At 38.9% G+C, this 19,218-nt stretch overlaps 1 protein-coding gene across 2 annotated transcripts in view; it reads left to right on the top strand.

Moving 5' to 3' along the window:
• COG5 (component of oligomeric golgi complex 5) overlaps positions 1-19,218 on the top strand; it is a 360,750-nt gene that overhangs the window by 10,152 nt on the left and 331,380 nt on the right. For both annotated transcript variants that reach the window (XM_054687655.2, XM_519305.8), the window contains exons 4-5: positions 5,491-5,545; positions 5,643-5,712. In XM_054687655.2, coding sequence (XP_054543630.2) covers positions 5,491-5,545; positions 5,643-5,712 — 125 coding nt within the window. The remainder of the gene's footprint in view (positions 1-5,490; positions 5,546-5,642; positions 5,713-19,218) is intronic.

The following is a 19,218-nucleotide window of genomic DNA, read 5'->3' as shown; positions in this document are numbered from 1 at the left end:
CCAGAGTGACTAGTAGTGGAAGAAGGCATGAATTTTTTTCTTATTTTTGCCTTTCTTGGAGCCTTTTTTGCAACTCTTTTTAATGAAAATATAGTCAAGTAATAATTGGATTTTTATTTTTACAAATCTACTTATTTTTGTTTGACTAAATCTTTTATGAATTTTTCATTCCCTCTTGATTAAATTAAACTACATCTCATAAATATGAAATGTTACTATTGTGTTTTACATTATTACTTGTGATTACTATTATTAATCATTGTACATCAGAAGAAAGGTAAGGGGTTTTTCTCGATGTTGATCAAATTCTTAAGGAGAGAGGATATTGTTTTCTGTGATGCAGTATTCTTTAATGCTTCCCCCAGTATTTCTCATGTACTCAAAGATACTAACTTATTCTCAGCATGTACAATATTTCTAAGATACCCTGATGAAGAACTTAGTATTTTTGGAAATAATAGTTTGTTATTTGAAATCTGGGATACATATCTGACTAGGTTCTTAGGAAGATTAGGAAGCTCTAAGTACCGATTGACTTAGTACTGGAAATTAATTGTTATTATTAGTCATTTCAACTTTTATTTTAGATCCGGGATGGTATATGTGTAGGTTTGTACCTGAGAATATTACATAATGCTGAGGTTTGGGGTACAAATGATCCTGTCACCCAGGTAGTGTGCATAGGACCCAACAGTTAGGTACTCCCTCCTCTAGTAGTCCCTATTGTCTATTGTTGTCATTTTCAGGTCTATGAGTACCCAATGTTTAGCTCCCACTTATAAGTGAGACTGTGCAGTATTTGATTTTTCTCTTCCTGCCTTAATTTGCTTAGGATAATCACCTTCAGTTCTATCCATATTGCTATATAGGACATAGTTTCATTCTTTTTTTATGGCTGTGTAGTATCCATGGTATATATGTACCATGTTTCTTTAATTCACTGTTGTTGGGCACCTAGGTTGATTCTGTGTCTTTGTTATTGTGAACAGTGCTGTGATGAACATACAAGTGCATGTGTCTTTATGGTGGAACAATTTATTTTCTTTTGAATATATATCCAGTAACAGGATTGCTGGGTCAAATGGTAGTTCTGAGTTATTTGAGAAATCGCCAAACTGCTTTCCACAGTGGCTGTACCTTCCCACCAAAAGCATATAAGCATTCCCTTTTCTCAGCAGCCTCACCAGCATCTGTTGTTTTTTGACTTTTTAATAATAGTCATTCTGAATGGTGTGAGATGGTATCTCATTGTGGTTTTGATTTGCATTTCTCTGATGATTGGTGATGTTGAGCATTTTTTTTTCATGTGTGTTGCCTGCATGTATGCCTTCTTTTGAGAAATGTCTCTTTATGTCTTTTGCCCACTTTTTAATGGAGTTGTGTTTTTGCTTGTTGAATTAAGTTTCTTATAAATTCTGGATATTAGACCTTTGTCAGGTGCATAGTTTGCAAACATTTTCACCCGTTCTGTAGGTTGTCTGTTTATTCTATTGATAGTTTCTTTGGCTGTGCAGAAGCTCACTAGTTTTAATTATGTTTTTCAATGTCATAATATTTTTATGCATTTTTGAGAGCAAGTAATATTTTAATGGCAATCTTGAAAACATGCTAGTTTTTTATTAATAAGGATGGCATGGTAGTACATTGAGTGTGTATAGGTCTAGATGAATCACCGCAACAGAAATATTTCTCATTGTGGTTTTTAAATATGTGTTTTAGTTCTATAATGTGCTTGTTTTTCCCAGAATGATGTTCAAAGATTAAAATATTTGAAATACACTGCTAGACTGAATTAGAATGATTATCTCTTGTGTGAGTGTGTAGAGTACAAAGGCTGGCTACTTTTTTCCTATGATTATCTCAGAATATTCACTAGATTATTTGAACATAAAAGATTGAAGTGTAGGCCAGTGTGCAGTGGCTCACACCTATAATCCCAGCACTCTGGGAGGCCAAGGTGGGAGGTTCACTTGATCCCAGAGTTCAAGACCAGCCTGGGCAACATAATGAGACTCTATCTCTATAAAAAATAAAACATTAGCTTGGCGTGGTGGTGCATGTTTCTAGTCCCAGCTACTTGGGAGGCTGATGTAGGAGGATCGCTTGAGCCAAGGAGGTTGAGGCTGCAGTGAGCTGTGATTGTGTCCCTGCCCTCCAGCCTGGGTGACAGAGCAAGACCCTAGACCCTGTCTCAAAAAATAAATAAAATAAAAAACTTTAAATGTGAATTGGTTAGCATTCATTTTAGCATGATGTGTCTAGATGTTATTTTGAGATGCTGAAAAGTAAGTGTGGTGTGTATACATATTAGAAAAATTGAATATTATTCTAGCTTCTACTTCATCTGCTTTATTCTCCTAAATATGTAAAATTTTTTTAGCATGTAAGTAGTTTGGAGGTATGTTTAAGCCTATTTTATTTAAAAATGTTCTTTTTAAAAATATTCTTCCAAATATTACTTTTGAGAATTTGCTAGGTTTCAGAAAGCTATAGCAATAGAGTTTTTGTTTTCATGGAATTTTGAGGAATATTTATTAAGCTTCTTTTTGTCAAAAAGAGGTAGCCTCCCATCCTGGCTAACATGGTGAAACCCTGTCTCTACTAAAAATACAAAAAATTAGCCAGGCGTGGTGGTGGGTGCCTGTAGTCCCAGCTACTTGGGAGGCTGAGGCAGGAGAATGGCGTGAACCCCGGAGGTGGAGCTTGCAGTGAGCCGAGATCGTGCCACTACACTCCAGCCTGGGCGACAGAGCGAGACTCCATCTCAAAACAAACAAACAAAAAACAAAGGTAGCCTCATTCATTTATTTGTTCATTCAGGCAATCAAATAGTAATTAATAACTTGTTAAGTACTAGGCACTTGTGAATGATAGACAAAGTCACTGTCCTTTTGGAACTATGTTCTGGTCCTGGAGGTAGATAAAAAAAAAAAAAAGTACAGGTAGAAAACAGGGCTGGGCATGGTGGATCATGCTTGTAATCCCAGCTACTTGGAATGCTGAGGCATGAGAATTGCTTGAACCTGGGAGGCAGAGGTTGCGGTGAGCCGAGATCATGCCACTGCACTCCAGCCTGGGCAATAGAGTGAGACTGTATCTCAGAAAACAGAAAGAAAAATTTTATTTGTAAATTCTATAGAGAAAATAAAACAGGTGATGGGGATGGATGAAGGAGAGGGAAGGCCTTTTTGAGAAGATGACGTTTGAGCCAAGATCTAATGATGAGGAGGAGCCATCATGTGAAGATTTGAGGAGAAGACTGAACAATAAATGGGAAAGCAGGAATTCATTTGGCATGTTTGAGGGGCAGAAAGTAGCCCAGAATAGCTGATGTTTAGTGAAGGAGGGAGAGGATCATAGATAAGGTTTTTGGGAAGGAATTTGGATTTAATTCTAAATGCAATGGTAAACCATTGGAAGAGTTTAATCAGGTTATTGTATGATGAGATTAATACTCGGAATAGTTTACTCTGATAGCTCTGTAGAAAAAGGCAATGGTGGAATCAGGGACACTGGTTTGGAAGCTATTAGAATAGTTGAAGTTGATGGTGCATTGGATTAGAGTGGTGGCAGATGGAGTAAAATGTAGGCAAAGCTGGTAGGGTTTGTTGATGGCATATGAAAGAGCTGATGGAAAAAAGTCACCGTGAGTTATTCCTAGGATTTTAGTCTCAAAAATTGGATAGATGATGGTATGAGTAATGGAGATGACATAGCCTGGAGAGAAGTGTGATTTTTGATGGGTTGGGGGGTAGGGCATAAACTGTCTTGGGTATCTTACATTTGATGTAACAGTACAGGGGAAGAGAGAGAAAGAGGACAGAGAGATAGGGAATGAGAACATAGGCAGATATATAAAGAAAATCTTTTTACATAGATGTATGTGTATACGTCTGTATGTGTGTGTGTGTGTATAAAATCAGTATTTTATTGAACAGATACTATTTAAAACTTTGGGACTGAATGAAATTCCTGAAAGATTGTAGATGGAGAAGAGCAGATGGCTGAGGATCACGTCTTGGGGTACTCCAGCACATGTAGAGGTCTGACAGAGGAGAAGTGGGAACAACTAATGAGATAATAGGAGACCCAGGAAGTGTGATGATTTGAAAGCCTAGACAAGGCCGGGCGCGGTGGCTCACGCCTGTAATCCCAGCACTTTCGGAGGCCAAGGTGGGTGGATCACGAGGTCAGGAGGTCGAGACCATCCTGGCTAACATGGTGAAACCCCATCTCTACTAAAAATACAAAAAAAAAAAAAAATTAGCTGGGCATGGTGGTGGGCCCCTGTAATCCCAGCCACTCGGGAGGCTGAGGCTGGAGAATGGCGTGAACCCGGGAGGCGGAGCATGCAGTGAGAGGGGATCAAGCCACTGCACTCCAGCCTGGGCGACAGAGCGAGACTCTGTCTCAAGAAAAGAAAGCCTAGACAAAAAATATTTTAGAAAGGGAGTAGTCAACTGCTGTGAATTTCTGAGAGCTGGAACAAGGTTAAGACAGAACCAACAATAGAATTTGGCAACTCGTAGATTTCTGGTGACCTTGGTAACATCTGTTTTGGTGGAGTATTGGTGGAAACCCATTGAGACTGGGTTGTGGAGAGGATATGATGTAAGAAAATGGTTATAAGTAATGGCAGTGTATTCTTGGCAGTGTATGGTGAATACACCACAAAACCAGCAGAAAAGTGGGAATCTTTGGTTCAGAGAGGATTCTATTGAACTGAACTCTGTTATTGTATACTTGTATGCTGATAGGAATGTTTATTTGTTCCAATATTATTTCATTTAAAATATGACAACATGTCTATACTTAAATTTAGATATTAATAGAATACTATGCTTTCAAAACAACTATGCCAGTTGGATATAGAAACTGAATTTTAAAGAATGGCATTCAAAATAATTAAATATCTGTACTAATTGAAAGCCTAAATAATAAAATTTATGCTTGATCTTCCTGAAAATATTTTTCCAATTTTGTGAAAATTTCCTCATGTTGTAAACCTAGAGAGTTGTAGACTAAGCTGTGGACTATAGTTTTAATATAGGAGTGATGGGGCAAAGGGGATATCATGGAGGATCAGTCATACTTTTTTGGTAATGTGTTAAAATATACATAACATAAAATTTATTGTTTTTAGCATTTTAAAACATACAATTCAGTGGCATTAAGTACATTTACAGTGTTGTGCAACCATCCTCAGTATCTAGGTCCATAACTTTTCCATCACCCCAGATGGAAACCCCATATCCATTAAGCAGTCAGTTCCTATTCCCTGTCAGGCTTCTTTTGTGAGGCAAAGATTGGAGGGGGAGACCAGTTACAGGCTTTTACAGCAGTGTGGGTAAAAGATACTGGTTGCTTGGATTAGGATGGTGACAAAAAAAGTTAAAATTATATATGCATGTATTTTCTTTTAATTTAACTTTTTACCCAGTTGGATGCCCTGTAAATTTGTAAAGCCAATGTAAACTTATGTTTTCCTAGGTGTTCTTCAGATGATGCAGACGAGAATTGGGGCTTTACAGGGAGCTGTTGATAGGTACTGTTCTTAATTTTATAAATAAATGGAATGGGAATGTTTTTATCCATTGATATTTTGAAAATGATTTTATTCTCACTCCTCTCTTTTCCTGTAGGATAAAAGCAAAAATTGTTGAACCATACAATAAGATAGTTGCCCGGACTGCACAACTAGCAAGACTTCAGGTAGTTTCTTACTTTTATTTCTTTATACTTTATTATTCATTTTGTTTTCATAAGTGGACAAAATTTAAGAGTATGAGTTTGGAAGAAGTAAGAGAATGGGAACAGAAGGTAAGAGAAAAGGAGAAAAAAATACTAAAAAGCGTTAAGATGTCTAGCTCAAAAAATACAAATCTAAAGCGAATTCTTTTCACTGTCATTGCAGTATATAATTGTTTATTAACTTACTTATATCTTCTTCAATTTCTTTCATCAATGTTTTATAGCTTTCAGTGTATAGATGCTTCACCTCCTTGGTTAAATTTATTTCTAACTTTTTTTTTTGTAGCTATTGTAAATGGGAAATGGGATTGTTTTTCTGATTATTTCTTTGGATAGTTCATTGTTAGTGTATAGAAATGCTACTGATTTTTGTATGTTAATTTTGTATCCTCTGACTTTACTGTATGCATTTATTCTAGCACTCTTTTGGTGGAGTCTTTAGGGTCCTTTATCTAGTTTTCTGTCTAAAGGATCATGCTGTCTGCAGACAGGGATAATTTTACTTCCCTTCAGATTTGGATGCCTTTTATTTCTCACTTGCCTAATGGCTCTGGCCAGGACTTCCAGTGGCTATGTTGATGAATAGTAGTGGTGAGAGTGTGCATCCTTGTTTTGTTCCTGATCTTAGAGGAAAAGCTTTCAACTTTTCACTGTTGATTATGATGTTAGTTGTGGGCTGGTCGTATATGGCCTCTATTGTGTTGAGGTACATTCCTTCTATAGAGTTTTTTTTGAGTTTTTAACATGATGTGTTGTTGAATTTTACCAAGTGCCTTTTCTGCATCTATCAAAATGATCATATGATTTTTGTCTTTCATTCTGTTAGTGTGGTATATCATTTATTGATTTGCACATGTTGAACCATCCCTGCACCCCAGAGATAAATCTCACTTGATCATGGTGAATGATTCTTCTAATGTGCTACTGAATTCGATTGGCTAGTATTTTGTTGAGGATTTTGCATCTGTGTTGATCAGGAATATTGACCTGTAATTTTCTTTTCCTATAGTGTCTTTGTCATTGACAGAAGGGTAATATTGGCCTAATAAAATGAGTTTGGAAATATTTTTCCATCTTTGATTTTTTTGGGGAGAGTTTTAGAAGGATTGGTATTAGTTTTTCTTTAAATGTTTGGTAGAATTCAACAGTAAAGCCATCAAGTCCTGGGCTTTTCTTTGTTAGGAGACTTTTTATTACTGATTTAATCTCTGTACTCACTATTGACCTGTTAAGATTTTGTTTCTTTATGATTCAATTTTTGTAAGTTGTATATGTCTAGAAATGTATCAGTTTCTTCTAAGTTATCCAGTTTGTTGGCATATATTTGTTCATAGTAGTTTCTTATAATTCTTTATATTTTTGTAATATCAGTTGTAATGTTTCTTTTTTCATTTCTGGTTTTGAGATTTCTTTTTTTTCTTAGTCTAGCTAAAGTTTTATTGATTTTATTTATCTATTCAAAACACCAACTCTTATAGCAAGGCATGGTGACACGCCTTTAGTCCCAGATACTCGGGAGGCTGAGGCAGAAGAATTGCTTGAGCCTGGGAGGTGGAAGTTGCAGTGAGCCAAGATTGCACCATTGTACTGGAGCCTGGACAAAAGAGCGAGACATTGTCTCAAAAAACAAAAAAAAAACAAAAAACCAAAACACAACTCTTGGTTTTATTAATCTTTATTGTTTTCCTAGTCTGTATTTAATTTATTTCTGCCCTGATCTTTATTATTTTCTTCCTTCTACTAACTTTGGGCTTTGTTTGTTCTTTTTCTAGTTCTTGAGGTTTAATACTAGGTTATTTATTTGAAATCTTTTTTGATGTAGACATTTATTGCTGTAAACTTTTGTCTTAGAACTGCTTTTGCTGCATCCCATAACTTTCGGTATGTTGTGTCATTTGTCTCAAGACATTTTAAAACTTCTCTTTTAATTTCTTTTTTGATCCATTGGTTGCTCATAAGCATGTTGTTTATTTTTTTTGAGAAATTTTTGGTGAATTTTTTGAAATCCATCCTTTATTGATTTCTAGTTTAATACCATTGTGGTTGGAAAAGATATTTGATATGATCTCAGTCTTCTTAAGTTTGTTAAGCCTTATTTTCTAGTCTAACATATGATCTATCCTGAAAAAAGTTCCATGTGCATTTGAGAAGAATGTGTATTCTGCTGCTATTGGACGGAGTGTTCTGTATTTGTCTGTTCAGTTTATTTGTTTTAGAGTGTAGTTAAAGTCTGTTGTTTCAAAATTGATTTGTTGGTTTTTTTCTTTCTTTTCTTTTCTTTTCTTTTTTTTTTTTTTTTTTGAGATGGAGTCTCACTCTCTCACCCAGGGTGGAGTGCAGTGGCCTGATCTCTGCTCACTGCAACCTCCACCTCCCAGGTTCAAGCCATTCTTCTGCCTGAGACTCCCGAGTAGCTGGGATTACAGGTGCCCGCCACCACGCCTGGCTAATTTTTGTATTTTTGGTAGAGATGGCATTTCGCCTTCTTGGACAGACTGGTCTCGAACTCCTGACCTCGGGTGATCTGCCTGCCTTGGCCTCCCCACGTGCTAGTGCTCACAAGTGTGAGCCACTGCACCCAGCCTATTTTCTTTCAGCACTTTGAATAGATCATCCCTGTCTCTCCTGGCTTACAAGATTTCTACTGAGAAATCTGTTCATAGCCATCTTGGGATTCCTTTGTATGTGATATGCTTCTTTTCTCTTGTTGCTTTCAAGATCCTCTCTGTTTTTGATTTCTGACAATTTGATTGTAATATATCTTGGGGTAGTCTTGTTTACATTGAACCGGATTGGAGATCTTTGAGTTTCCTATACCTGGATATTTTTTACATTCCACAGATTTGGGGAATTTTTGTTATTATTTTTTAAAATAAACTTTCTTCTCTCTCTGCTCCTTCTGGGACACCCATAATATATAAATTGGTTTGCTTGATGGCATCCCGTAATTCTCAAAGGCTTTCTTTACTCTTTTTCTTTTTGTTCCTCTGACTGGATCATTTCAAATAACCCCTTTTCAAGCACACTGATTCTTTTATGTGATTGAGTCTACTGTTGAAGCTCTCTTTGGAATTTTTTTAGTTCAGTCATTGTGTTCTTTAGTTCCAGAATTTCAGTTTGGTTCATTCTTGTGGTTTCTGTTTCTTTGTTGAACTTCTCATTTTGTTTGTTTATTGTTTTCCTGATTTTGTGTACTTGTCTAGTTGTATTGTCTTGTAGTTCATGGAGTTTTTAAAAGATGATTATTTTGAATTACTTGTTAGGCAGCTCATAAACCTCAATATCTTTAATGTTTGTTCCTTTGGTGGTGTTATGTTTCCCTGATTGTGATTCTTGTTGCCTTGTATTGGTGCCTGCACATTTGAAGAAGTAGGAACTTACTCCACTCTTTGCAGACTGGCTTTGGCTGGCAAAGTTCTTCACCAATTAGCCTGACCAGAGATCCTAGGCAGGCTTTCTGGTGTGGTCTGTGGGCAGGCTTACTGCTGGTGTCTTCAGGCAGGCTGTTGTGGTACCTAGGTTAGCAGGTGCACAGGTCTGGTGCTTGGGTCCATGAGGTTTGGTCTGCAGACTATATTTACTGGGGCAAATGTGGGTCATGAGTTTGCTGGAGCAGACTTAGATCCAGGGTTCACAGTGCCAAGCTGGCCCCTTGTGGAGTGGACGCGTTGACTATTAGGGCCCTAGTTCACAAGAGCTGGTCTGAAGCCTGGTCCCTTGGGAGCTGACCTGGCACTTGGACCGGCCTTTAGCTTGAATCTGCAGGAGCCAACCAGTTGCTGGCACCTGGGACCTTGGGGATGGGCCTGGAGCCTGAGTCCACAATGCCTGGCTTTCACTGGCACCTGGGACCATGGGGGTGGGCCTGGAGTCTGTGAGTCAGGCCTGGTCTTGGGTTTACCAGGGTTAGCCTGGAGCTTGGGTTTGCAAGGGTGGTCCTGGAGCCTTGGTCTGCTGAAATAAGCCTGGACTCTGGGTCCGCTGAAGGCTGCAGTCTGTGGGTGCTTGCTTTGTGCCTGGAGCCATGAGGGTCTTCCTAGAGGCTGGGTGAGTGAGTGCTGGCCTGGAAGCTGGGTCTGCAAGGGCTTGCCTGGAGACTGGGCCACTGAGGCAGGTGTGAGTCATCAGGTCTTGGGGGCAGGCCTGGCACTGGGTTCTGCTGTGATGAGCCTGGACCCTGGGTTTGCCAGAGGAGGCCAGGTTCTGCTGGGATGGACCTGGACCCTGGCTCTGCCAGAGGAGCCTGGACTTTGTGTCTGTTGGAGTGTGGGGCCACAGGGGCTGACTTGGAATGTGGACCCGTAGGGCAGGCTTGGAGCCTGTGTCCTTGTGTGCTGGCCTGGTGTCTGAGGCCACAGGTGCCAGCCTGATGCTGGGGCAGACCTGGTGTTTGGGGCCACTTGGGCTGGTCTGCAGCATGAGGCTTCAGGGGCTGGCCTGGTGCTGGAAGTCTGAGTGCTAACCTGGCACTAGGGCTAGCCTAACATCTTGGGCTATGCAGGGTTGCCTGGTGCTGGGTTGGGCCTGGAGCCTGAGTTGGGATTAGCCTGAAGCCGAGGGCTGGTCTGGAGCCTGGGGTCACTGGGACCAGCCTGGTAGTGGAGTGGGCCAGGAGATGTAGTCTGGAAGTACTGGCCTGGAGTCGGGCGGGGGCAGCCTGCCCAACACAGTTTTAATGGGGCAGGCCTAGTGTTGGGGCTGAGGCAAAGTCCAGTGCTCAATTCCTTCTCTTTTCTCTCCTCAACGAGCATCTGTCTCCTTGCTAGCTGGCTGGTGTTGGGGGACGCAGGTAATGTGACACTGTCCTTCCTACTCTCTTCAATGTGCCTCTTTTTATTTCTGTGCTGTATTCACATGCTGTAATGTCTTACCTGGTTTCTTTAACTTTTGTGAAGATGTTTTTGTGTATGGATAGTGGTTCAAATTAATGTGTCTGCAAGCTGGAGTCCTGGAAAGTCTTCCTCTGCCGTCTTACGAATGTCACTCATAAACATATCACATTGATTTTTTTTAACTAAAAATTATGCTTTAATACCCTGTTTTTTGGAAAGTATTATCCTTTTCTGAATTCATCTATATTGCTTTTCCCCTTTTTTTTTTTTGAGATAGAGTTGTGCTCTGTTGCCTAGGCTGGAGTGCAATGGAGCGATCTTGGCTCACTGCAGCCTCCGCCTCCCAGGTTCAAGGATTCTCCTGCCTTAGCTTCCCAAGTAGCTGGGATTACAGGCACCCGCCACCACATTTGGCTATTTTTTTGTTGTTGTGTTTTTAGTAGAGACAGAGTTCACCATGTTGGCCAAGCTGGTCTCGAACTCCTGACCTCAAGTGATCCACCTGCCTCGGCCTCCCAAAGTGCTGGGATTACAGGCGTGAGCCACCATGCCTGGCCTTGCTTGTTTTGTTTCATTTTTATTGCTGTAGAATATGTCATTATATGAATATTCCGCTTATGGAATTTGGATTGTTTCCAGATTGGGAGCATTATGAGTAATATGGCTGTGAAAACTTTTTTACAAATATATGTTGGCTCATGCTAATACCCCTTTGTGTAAGTTATATCCTGGGAGTGAGATTTCTGGGTTATAGGGTTTCTGATTTTCAACTTTATTAGATAGTGCCAAACTATTTTACCAAATGGTTATACCACATATGCTATCAGTATATGAGAGTTCCTTTTAGTTTGTATCCTTATCAACACTTAGTGTTGTCAAACTTGTTAGTTTTTGCTAATATTTTAGGTGTGTGGTGATATCTTGTTGTGGTTTTGTTTTTCTAGGAGCTAATTACTAAGGAGATTGAACCTCTTGTAAGTCATCTATTACGTGTGTTTCAGATATTCCTCTGCCTACCCATTTTTTTCTCCTTCTCGCTCTTGTCTGTTGTTGGAGAGAAGTTAAATTTATCTAATTTTTCTTTTATGGTTAGTTCTCTTTTATGAAAAATTCTCACAAGATAACTTTCTCTACCCTGAAGCTATGAAGATATTGTATATTGTCTTCAAAAACACGTATTGTTTTGCCTCATATGTTTAGATCTATAATCTACCTGAAATTGCTTGTAAATTTACTAATCTTTTTAATTAAGTATCTAATCTGCTGTTAATCCCATCCTGTGTGTTTTTATAGTTTTTTTTTTTTTTTTTCTTTTTTGAGATGGAGTCTCACTCTGTTGCCCAGGCTGGAGTGCAGTGGCACGATCTCGGCTCACTGCAACCGCGCCTCCTGGGTTCAAGCAATTCTTCTGCCTCAGCCTCCTGAGTAGCTGGGAGTACAGGTGCCTGCCACCATGCCCAGCTAATTTTTGTATTTTTAGTAGAGACGGGATTTCAACATATTGGCCAGGCTGGTCTCGAACTCCTGACCTCGTGATCCGCCCGCCTCAGCCTCCCAAAGTGCTGGGATTACAGGTGTGAGCCACCATCCCCCGCCTATAGTTTTCATCTCTAGTTTATATTTGTGTCTTTTTATATCTTCTCTTTCTGTTATGACATTTATATTTCAATTTCATTTATATAAATACATACACGCATAAATACATATATATATATATATATATATATATTTTTTTTTTTTTTTTTTTTTGAGACAGGGTCTCACTGTGTTGCCCAGGCTGGAGTGCAGTGGCACGATCTCAACCCACTGCAATCTCTTCCTCCCAGGCCCAAGCTATCCTCCCATCTCAGCCTCCTGAGTAGCTGAGACTATGGGCATGCACCACCACACCCAGCCAATTTTTGTATTTTTTGTAGAGACCGGGTTCTGTCCTGCTGCTCAGGTTGGTCTCGAACTCCTGAGGTCAAGCATTCCACCTGTATTGGCCTCCCAAAGTGCTGGAATTACAAGTATGAGCCACTGTGTCCGGCTGACATTTATGTTTTCATTTACCTTCTTGAACATATACATGTTTATAAATTTTTTTTTTTTTTTTTCAAGACAGAGTCCCGCTCTGTTGCCCAGGCTGGGGTGCAGTGGCAGGATCTTGGCTCACTGCAACCTCCGCCTCCTGGGTTCAAGTGATTCTCCTGCCTAAGCCTCCTGAGTAGCTGGGATTACAGGCATGTGCCACAACACCTGGCTAATTTTTGTATTTTGAGTAGAGATGGGGTTTTACCATGTTGGCCAGGCTGGTCTCGAACTCTTGACCTCAGGTGATCCGCCTGCCTCAGCCTCCCAAAGTGCTGGGATTATAGGCATGAGCCACCGTGCCCAGCCTATAAAATATATTTTAACATTTAATTCTTTATTATTTCTAGGTTTGTTTTTGTTGATTGACTTTTCTTCTTGTTTCTTGTTATGAGTTTTATGTGTTTTGCTTCTTTACATACCTGGTAATTTTTTATTGGATATTAGAAATGTGTATTTTATGTTTAGGGTTCCTAGATTATTTAAAATTTCTTTTAAATAATGTTGGACTTTTTTCTGGTTCACACTTAAGTTACTTGGAATCAGTTTGATCTTTTTTTTTTAATTTAATTTTAATTTTTATTTATTTATTTATTTTTTGAGACAGGGCCTTGCCCTGTCACTTGGGCTGGAGTATAGTGGGGCAGTCTTGACCCACTGTAACCTCCAAGTGCTGGGCTCAAGCAATCCTCCTGCCCCAGCCTCCCAAGTAGCTGGGACTAAAGGCACACACTACCATGCCCAGCTAATTTTTTTTTTTTTTTTTATTGTAGAGATGGGAGTCTCACCATGTTGCCTAGGCTGATTTCAAACTCCTGGCCTCAAGTGATACTCCTACCTGGCCTCCCAAAATGCTGGGATTGCAGGCATGAGCCACCATTAATCTTTTTGAGATTTAGTTTTAAATCTTTGTTAGTACAGGTCCAGAACAGCCTTTAGCCTAGGGCTAGTTTAGCCCTGTTTACTATTAGGTCTTTCTACTGTTGTTTCAGTGTTTCTTTTCCTGTGCTTCCTCTCACACATGCACAGATTGGTACTCAGAAGACTGGAAGCTATTTTTCTGCTTAGCTGCACAACCTCTGTTTTTGCAGCTTCTTTTTCTCCAATTCTCTGCCCATAAACACTAGCTTTTTTGGCTTTCTTGAAATGTAATCTCTACTTCCCAACTTCAGAGAGACTGTCATGCTCTGTTTCCCTTCCCTTCCCTTTGCTGTGGCCTGAAAATTGTCTCCCAGTGGTAATCTGAGACAATTGTTAAGCTCATTTTCTTGTTTCTCTCAAAGATCACAGACCTGTGTTTTCTGTTATCCAATTATTGTCCAATTATTCATTCCTGTTGTTCTAAAATTATTTCGTGTATTTTGTTCAATTTTCTAGTTGTTTAAAATGGAAAAGTAAGTCTGACCCTATTCCATCATTGTTAGAAGTCACACTCATTATTAAAAATTGAGTTATAAGTTACGTACCATAAAATAATCACTTTAACATGTACAGTTTAGGGGTTTTTACTATATTCACAAGATTGCATGTTGTGAATACAATATCTAATTATACTATAATATTATCTAATGCCAGAATATTTTCATTACCCAAAAAAGAAACTCTATGCCCATTAGCAGTTACTCCCTCTATCCACTTCTCTACGCCAAGCTCTCAACTAATCTGCACTAATCTGCAGTCTTCCTTTTTGGATTTCCCTATTCAGGACATTTCATGGAAATTGATCATTCATTATGTAGTATTTGCCTTCTTAATGTAATGTTTTCAAGGTTCATCCATATTGTAGCATATGTCAGTACAGTAAGTTCTTATTTAATGTCATTGATAGGTTCTTGGAAACTGCAACTTTAAGTAAAAGAACATACAGCAGGTCCTTGAATAACATGTCATTTCATTATAACACTGAGGAGGAAAAAACTGGGTTTTATTATACGTTGCTTTGTTGTTGTTGTTTTTTGAGACAGTGTCTTGCTCTGTCATCCAGGCTGGAGTGCAGCCTCTTGAGTAGCTGAGACAACAGGCACGCACCACCATGCCCAGCTAATTTTTTTTTAAATTTTAATTTTTTTTAGACAGTGTCTCTCACTATGTTGCCCAGGCTTGTCTCAAACTTCTGGACTCAAGTGATCCATCTTCCTCAGCCTCCCAAAGTGCTGGGATTACAGGAGTGAGCTGCCTGGTCCATTGTTTTCACTTAAAGTCAAAAGAACCAGTTGATGATGTTTAATGAGGACTTAGGTACTTCTTTACTTATATGGTCAAATAATATATCATTTTATGAATATATCACATTTTGTTTATCCATTCAATTTGTTTATCCTTTCATCAGTTGATGAATATTTGGGTTGTTTCTACTTTTTAACTATTTTTGAGTAGACTGCTAAGAACAAACGTTGCATAAATAATATTTGTGTGTGCTTTTTTTTTTTCAATTCTTGGGTATATACCTGAGAGCATATTATGGTAGGTCATATGCTAACTCTATGTTTAACATTTTGAGGAATGCCAAACTATTTCCAAGGCAACTGGACTGTTTTCCATTATTACCAACAATGTATGAAGATTCTAATTTCTGTACTTTTTTTTAATACTGCCATCTTATTGAAGTGGCATTGTTGTCTTGAGTAAATGGCCGAGTTTTGTTGTCTTACAGCCACACAAAACTAGGACGCAGACACACAAATAGTGATGTTCAGAGTGGAAGTTTAATAGGTGAAAGAAAGAGAAGAGCTCTCTCTGCTGCAGAGAGGGGTCCTGGAGAACTGGGTTGCTGCTTTTATGGTGAAATGCAGTTGAGTTTTATAGATGAGCTTGAGGAGGCAGTGTCTAATTTACATAGGGCATGAAAGATTGGTCAGACCAGGTGTGCTATTTGCCTAAGGTGCAAAAAACTAGTTAGGGCTAGGTGTGCCACTTGCATAGCATGTGAAAAAGCTGGCCGCCCTGCCCTAATCTTTTATTATGCAGATGAGTTCTCTGGCTGGCTGGCGCTGTGTTGCCTGCTTCTTTACTGTACATGTGGTGACAAAGAAAAGCAAAGATGGAGCCTCCATGTTGAACATACCTGGCTTCCAGGTAGCCCTTTTCTATTGACACAGCTGCTGGCATTCACCTGTTCAATTTCCAGCTTGCTTATCTATGTCTGCAGCTCGATTTTTCAGGCTGCTCTTTGTCAGAAAAGAAATGATTTGGGAGCTGCTTTTTGTTAAAAGGGAAATTCTGCCAAGGACTCTGTTGCCCTTATTATCTGCCTAAATAATTTCTATCTCCTGTATCATTATTGGGTATGAAGTAGTATCTCATTGTCATTTTGATTTGCATTTTCCTAATGGCTAATGATATTGAGCATCTTCTGTGGTGCCTTTTGGCCATTTATGTATCTTCCTTGGAGACATGTCTATTCAAATAATCCTTTGCTCTTTTTTTTTTCTTTCTTTTTTTTTTAAATTATACTTTAAGTTCTGGGATACATTTGCAGAATGTGCAGGTTTGTTACATAGGTATACATGTGCCATGGTGGTTTGCTGCACCCATCAACCCATTATCTACATTAGATATTTCTCCTAATGCTATCCCTCCCCCTTGGCCCCACCCTCTGACAGGCCCTGGTGTGTGATATTCCCCTCCCTGTGTCCATGTATTCTCATTGTTCAGCTCCCACTGATGAGTGAGAATATGCAGTGTTTGGTTTTCTCTTCCTGTGTTAGTTTGCTGAGAATGATGGTTTCCAGCTTCATCTTTGTCCCTGCAAAGGACATGAGCTCATTCTTTTTTATGGCTGCATAGTATTCCGTGGTGTATATGTGCCACATTTTCTTTATCCAGTCTAACGTTGATGGACATCTGGGTTGGTTCCAAGTCTTTGCCATTGTGAACAGTGTTGCAGTAAACATACGTGTGTGTGTATCTTTATAGTAGAATGATTTATAATCCTTTGGGTATAGAATGATTTATAATCCTTTGGGTATATACCCAGTAATGGGATTGCTGGTCAAATGGTATTTCTTGTTCTAGATTCTTGAGAAATAGCCTCACAATGGCTGAACTAATTTACACTCCCACCAACAGTGTAAAGTGTATAAGGAAGGGCTCCAGTTTCAGTTTTCTGCATACAGCTAGCCAGTTTTCCCAGCACCATTTATTAAATAGGGAATCCTTTCCCCATTGCTTGTTTTTGTCTGGTTTGTCGAAGATCAGATGGTTGTAGATATGTAGTGTTATTTCTGAGGCCTGTTCCATTGATCTGTATTTCTATTCCATTGGTCTATGTATCTGTTTTGGTACCAGTACCATGCTGTTTTGGTTACTGTAGCCTTGCAGTATAGTTTGAAGTCAGGCAGTGTGATGCCTCTAGCTTTGTTCTTTTTGCTTAGGATTGCCTTGGCTATATGGGCTCTTTTTTGGTTCCATATGAAATTTAAAGTAGTTTTTTCTAATTCTGTGAAGAATGTCAATGGTAGCTTGATGGGAATAGTATTGAATCTATAAATTATTTTGGGCAGAATGGCCATTTTCACGATATTGATTCTTCCTATCCATGAGCATGGAATGTTTTTCCATTTGTTCATGTCCTATCTTATTTTCTTGAGCAGTGGTTTGTAGTTCTCCTTGAAGAGGTCCTTCACATCTCTTGTAAGTTGTATTCCTAGATATTTTATTCTCTTTGTAGAAATTGTGAATGGGAGATTGCTCATGATTTGGCTCTCTATTATTGGTGTATAGGAATGCTTGTGATTTTTGCACATTGATTTTGTATCCTGAGACTTCACTGAAGTTGCTTATCAGCTTAAGGAGTTTTTGGGCTGAGACGATGGAGTTTTCTATATATACAATCATGTCATCTGCAAACAGAAATAATTTGATTTCCTCTCTTCCTATTTGAATACCCTTTATTTCTTTCTCTTGCCTGATTGCCCTGGCCAGAACTTCCAATAATATGTTGAATAGGAGTGGTGAGAAAGGGCATCCTTGACTTGTGCCAGTTTTCAAAGGGAATGCTATGGGTTTGTCATAAATAGCTCTCATTATTTTGAGATATGTTCCATCAATACCTAGTTTATTGAGTGTTTTTAGCATGAAGGGCTGTTGAATTTTGTGGCCTTTTCTGCATCTGTTGAGATAATCATGTGGTTTTTGTCATTGGTTCTGTTTATGTGATGGATTATGTTTATTGATTTGCATATGTTGAACCAGCCTTGCATCCCAGGGATTAAGCCGAGTTGATCATGGTGGATAAGCTTTTTAATGTGCTGCTGGATTCAGTTTGCCAGTATTTTATTGAGGATTTTCACATCGATGTTCATCAGGGATATTGGCCTGAAATTTTTTTTGTTGTGTCTCTGCCAGATTTTGGTATCAGGGTGATGCTGACCTCATAAAATGAGTTAGGGAGGAGTCTCTCTTTTTCTATTGTTTGGAATAGTTTTAGAAGGAATGGTACCAGCTCCTCTTTGTAACACCTCTAGTAGAATTCAGCTGTTGATCTGTCTGGTCCTGGGCTATTTTTGGTTAGTAGGCTATTAGTGCTTCAATTTCAGAACTTGTTATTGGTCTATTCGGGGATTCAACTTCTATCTGGTTTAGTCTTGGGAGGGTGTATATGTCCAGGAATGTATCCATTTCTTCTAGATTTTCTGGTTTATTTGCATAGAGGTGTTCATGGTATTCTTTGATGGTAGTTTGTATTTCTGTGGGATCAGTGGTGATATCCCCTTTATCATTTTTGATTGTGTCTATTTGATTCTTCTCTTTTCTTCTGTGTTAGTCTGGCTAGTGGTTTATTTTGTTAGTCTTTTCAAAAAACTAGCTCCTGGATTCATTGATTTTTTTTGAAGGGTTTTTCATGTCTCTATCTCCTTCAGTTCTGCTCTTAGTTATTTCTTGTCTTCTGCTAGATTTTGAATTTGTTTGCTCTTGCTTCTCTAGTTCTTTTAATTGTGATGTTAGGGTGTCAATTTTAGATCTTTCCCACTTTCTCCTGTGGGCATTTAGTGCTATAAATTTCCCTCTAAACACTGCTTTAGCTGTGTCCCAGAGATTCTGGTATGTTGTGTCTTTGTTCTCATTGGTTTCAAAGAACTGATTTATTTCTGCCTTAATTTTGTTATTTGCCCAGTAGTCATTCAGGATCAGGTTGTTCAGTTTCTATATAGTTGTGCGGTTTTGAGAGAATTTCTTAATCCTGAGTTTTAGTTTGGTTGCACTGTGGTCTGAGAGACTGTTGGTTATGATTTCCATTCTTTTACATTTCCTGAGGGGTGTTTTACTTCCAATTATGTGGTCAATTTTAGAATAAGTGCTGTGTGGTACTGAGAAGAATGTATATTCTCTTGATTTGGGGTGGAGAGTTCTGTAGATGTCTATTAGGTCTGCTTGGGCCAGAGCTGAGTTCAAGTCCTGAATATCCTTGTTAATTTTCTGTTTCGTTGATCTGACTAATATTGACATTGGGGTGTTAATGTCTCCCACTGTTACTGTCTGGGAGTCTAAATCTCTTTGTAGATCTCTAAGAACTTGGTTATGAATCTGGGTGGTCCTGTATTGGGTGCATATATATTTAGGATAG

Source organism: Pan troglodytes, chromosome 6, assembly GCF_028858775.2.
Source record: "Pan troglodytes isolate AG18354 chromosome 6, NHGRI_mPanTro3-v2.0_pri, whole genome shotgun sequence".
In the NCBI taxonomy this organism is placed as follows: Eukaryota; Metazoa; Chordata; class Mammalia; order Primates; family Hominidae; genus Pan; species Pan troglodytes.
Note: the sequence above shows the minus strand (reverse complement) of the source record. Positions and strands in the feature narration are given on the sequence as shown.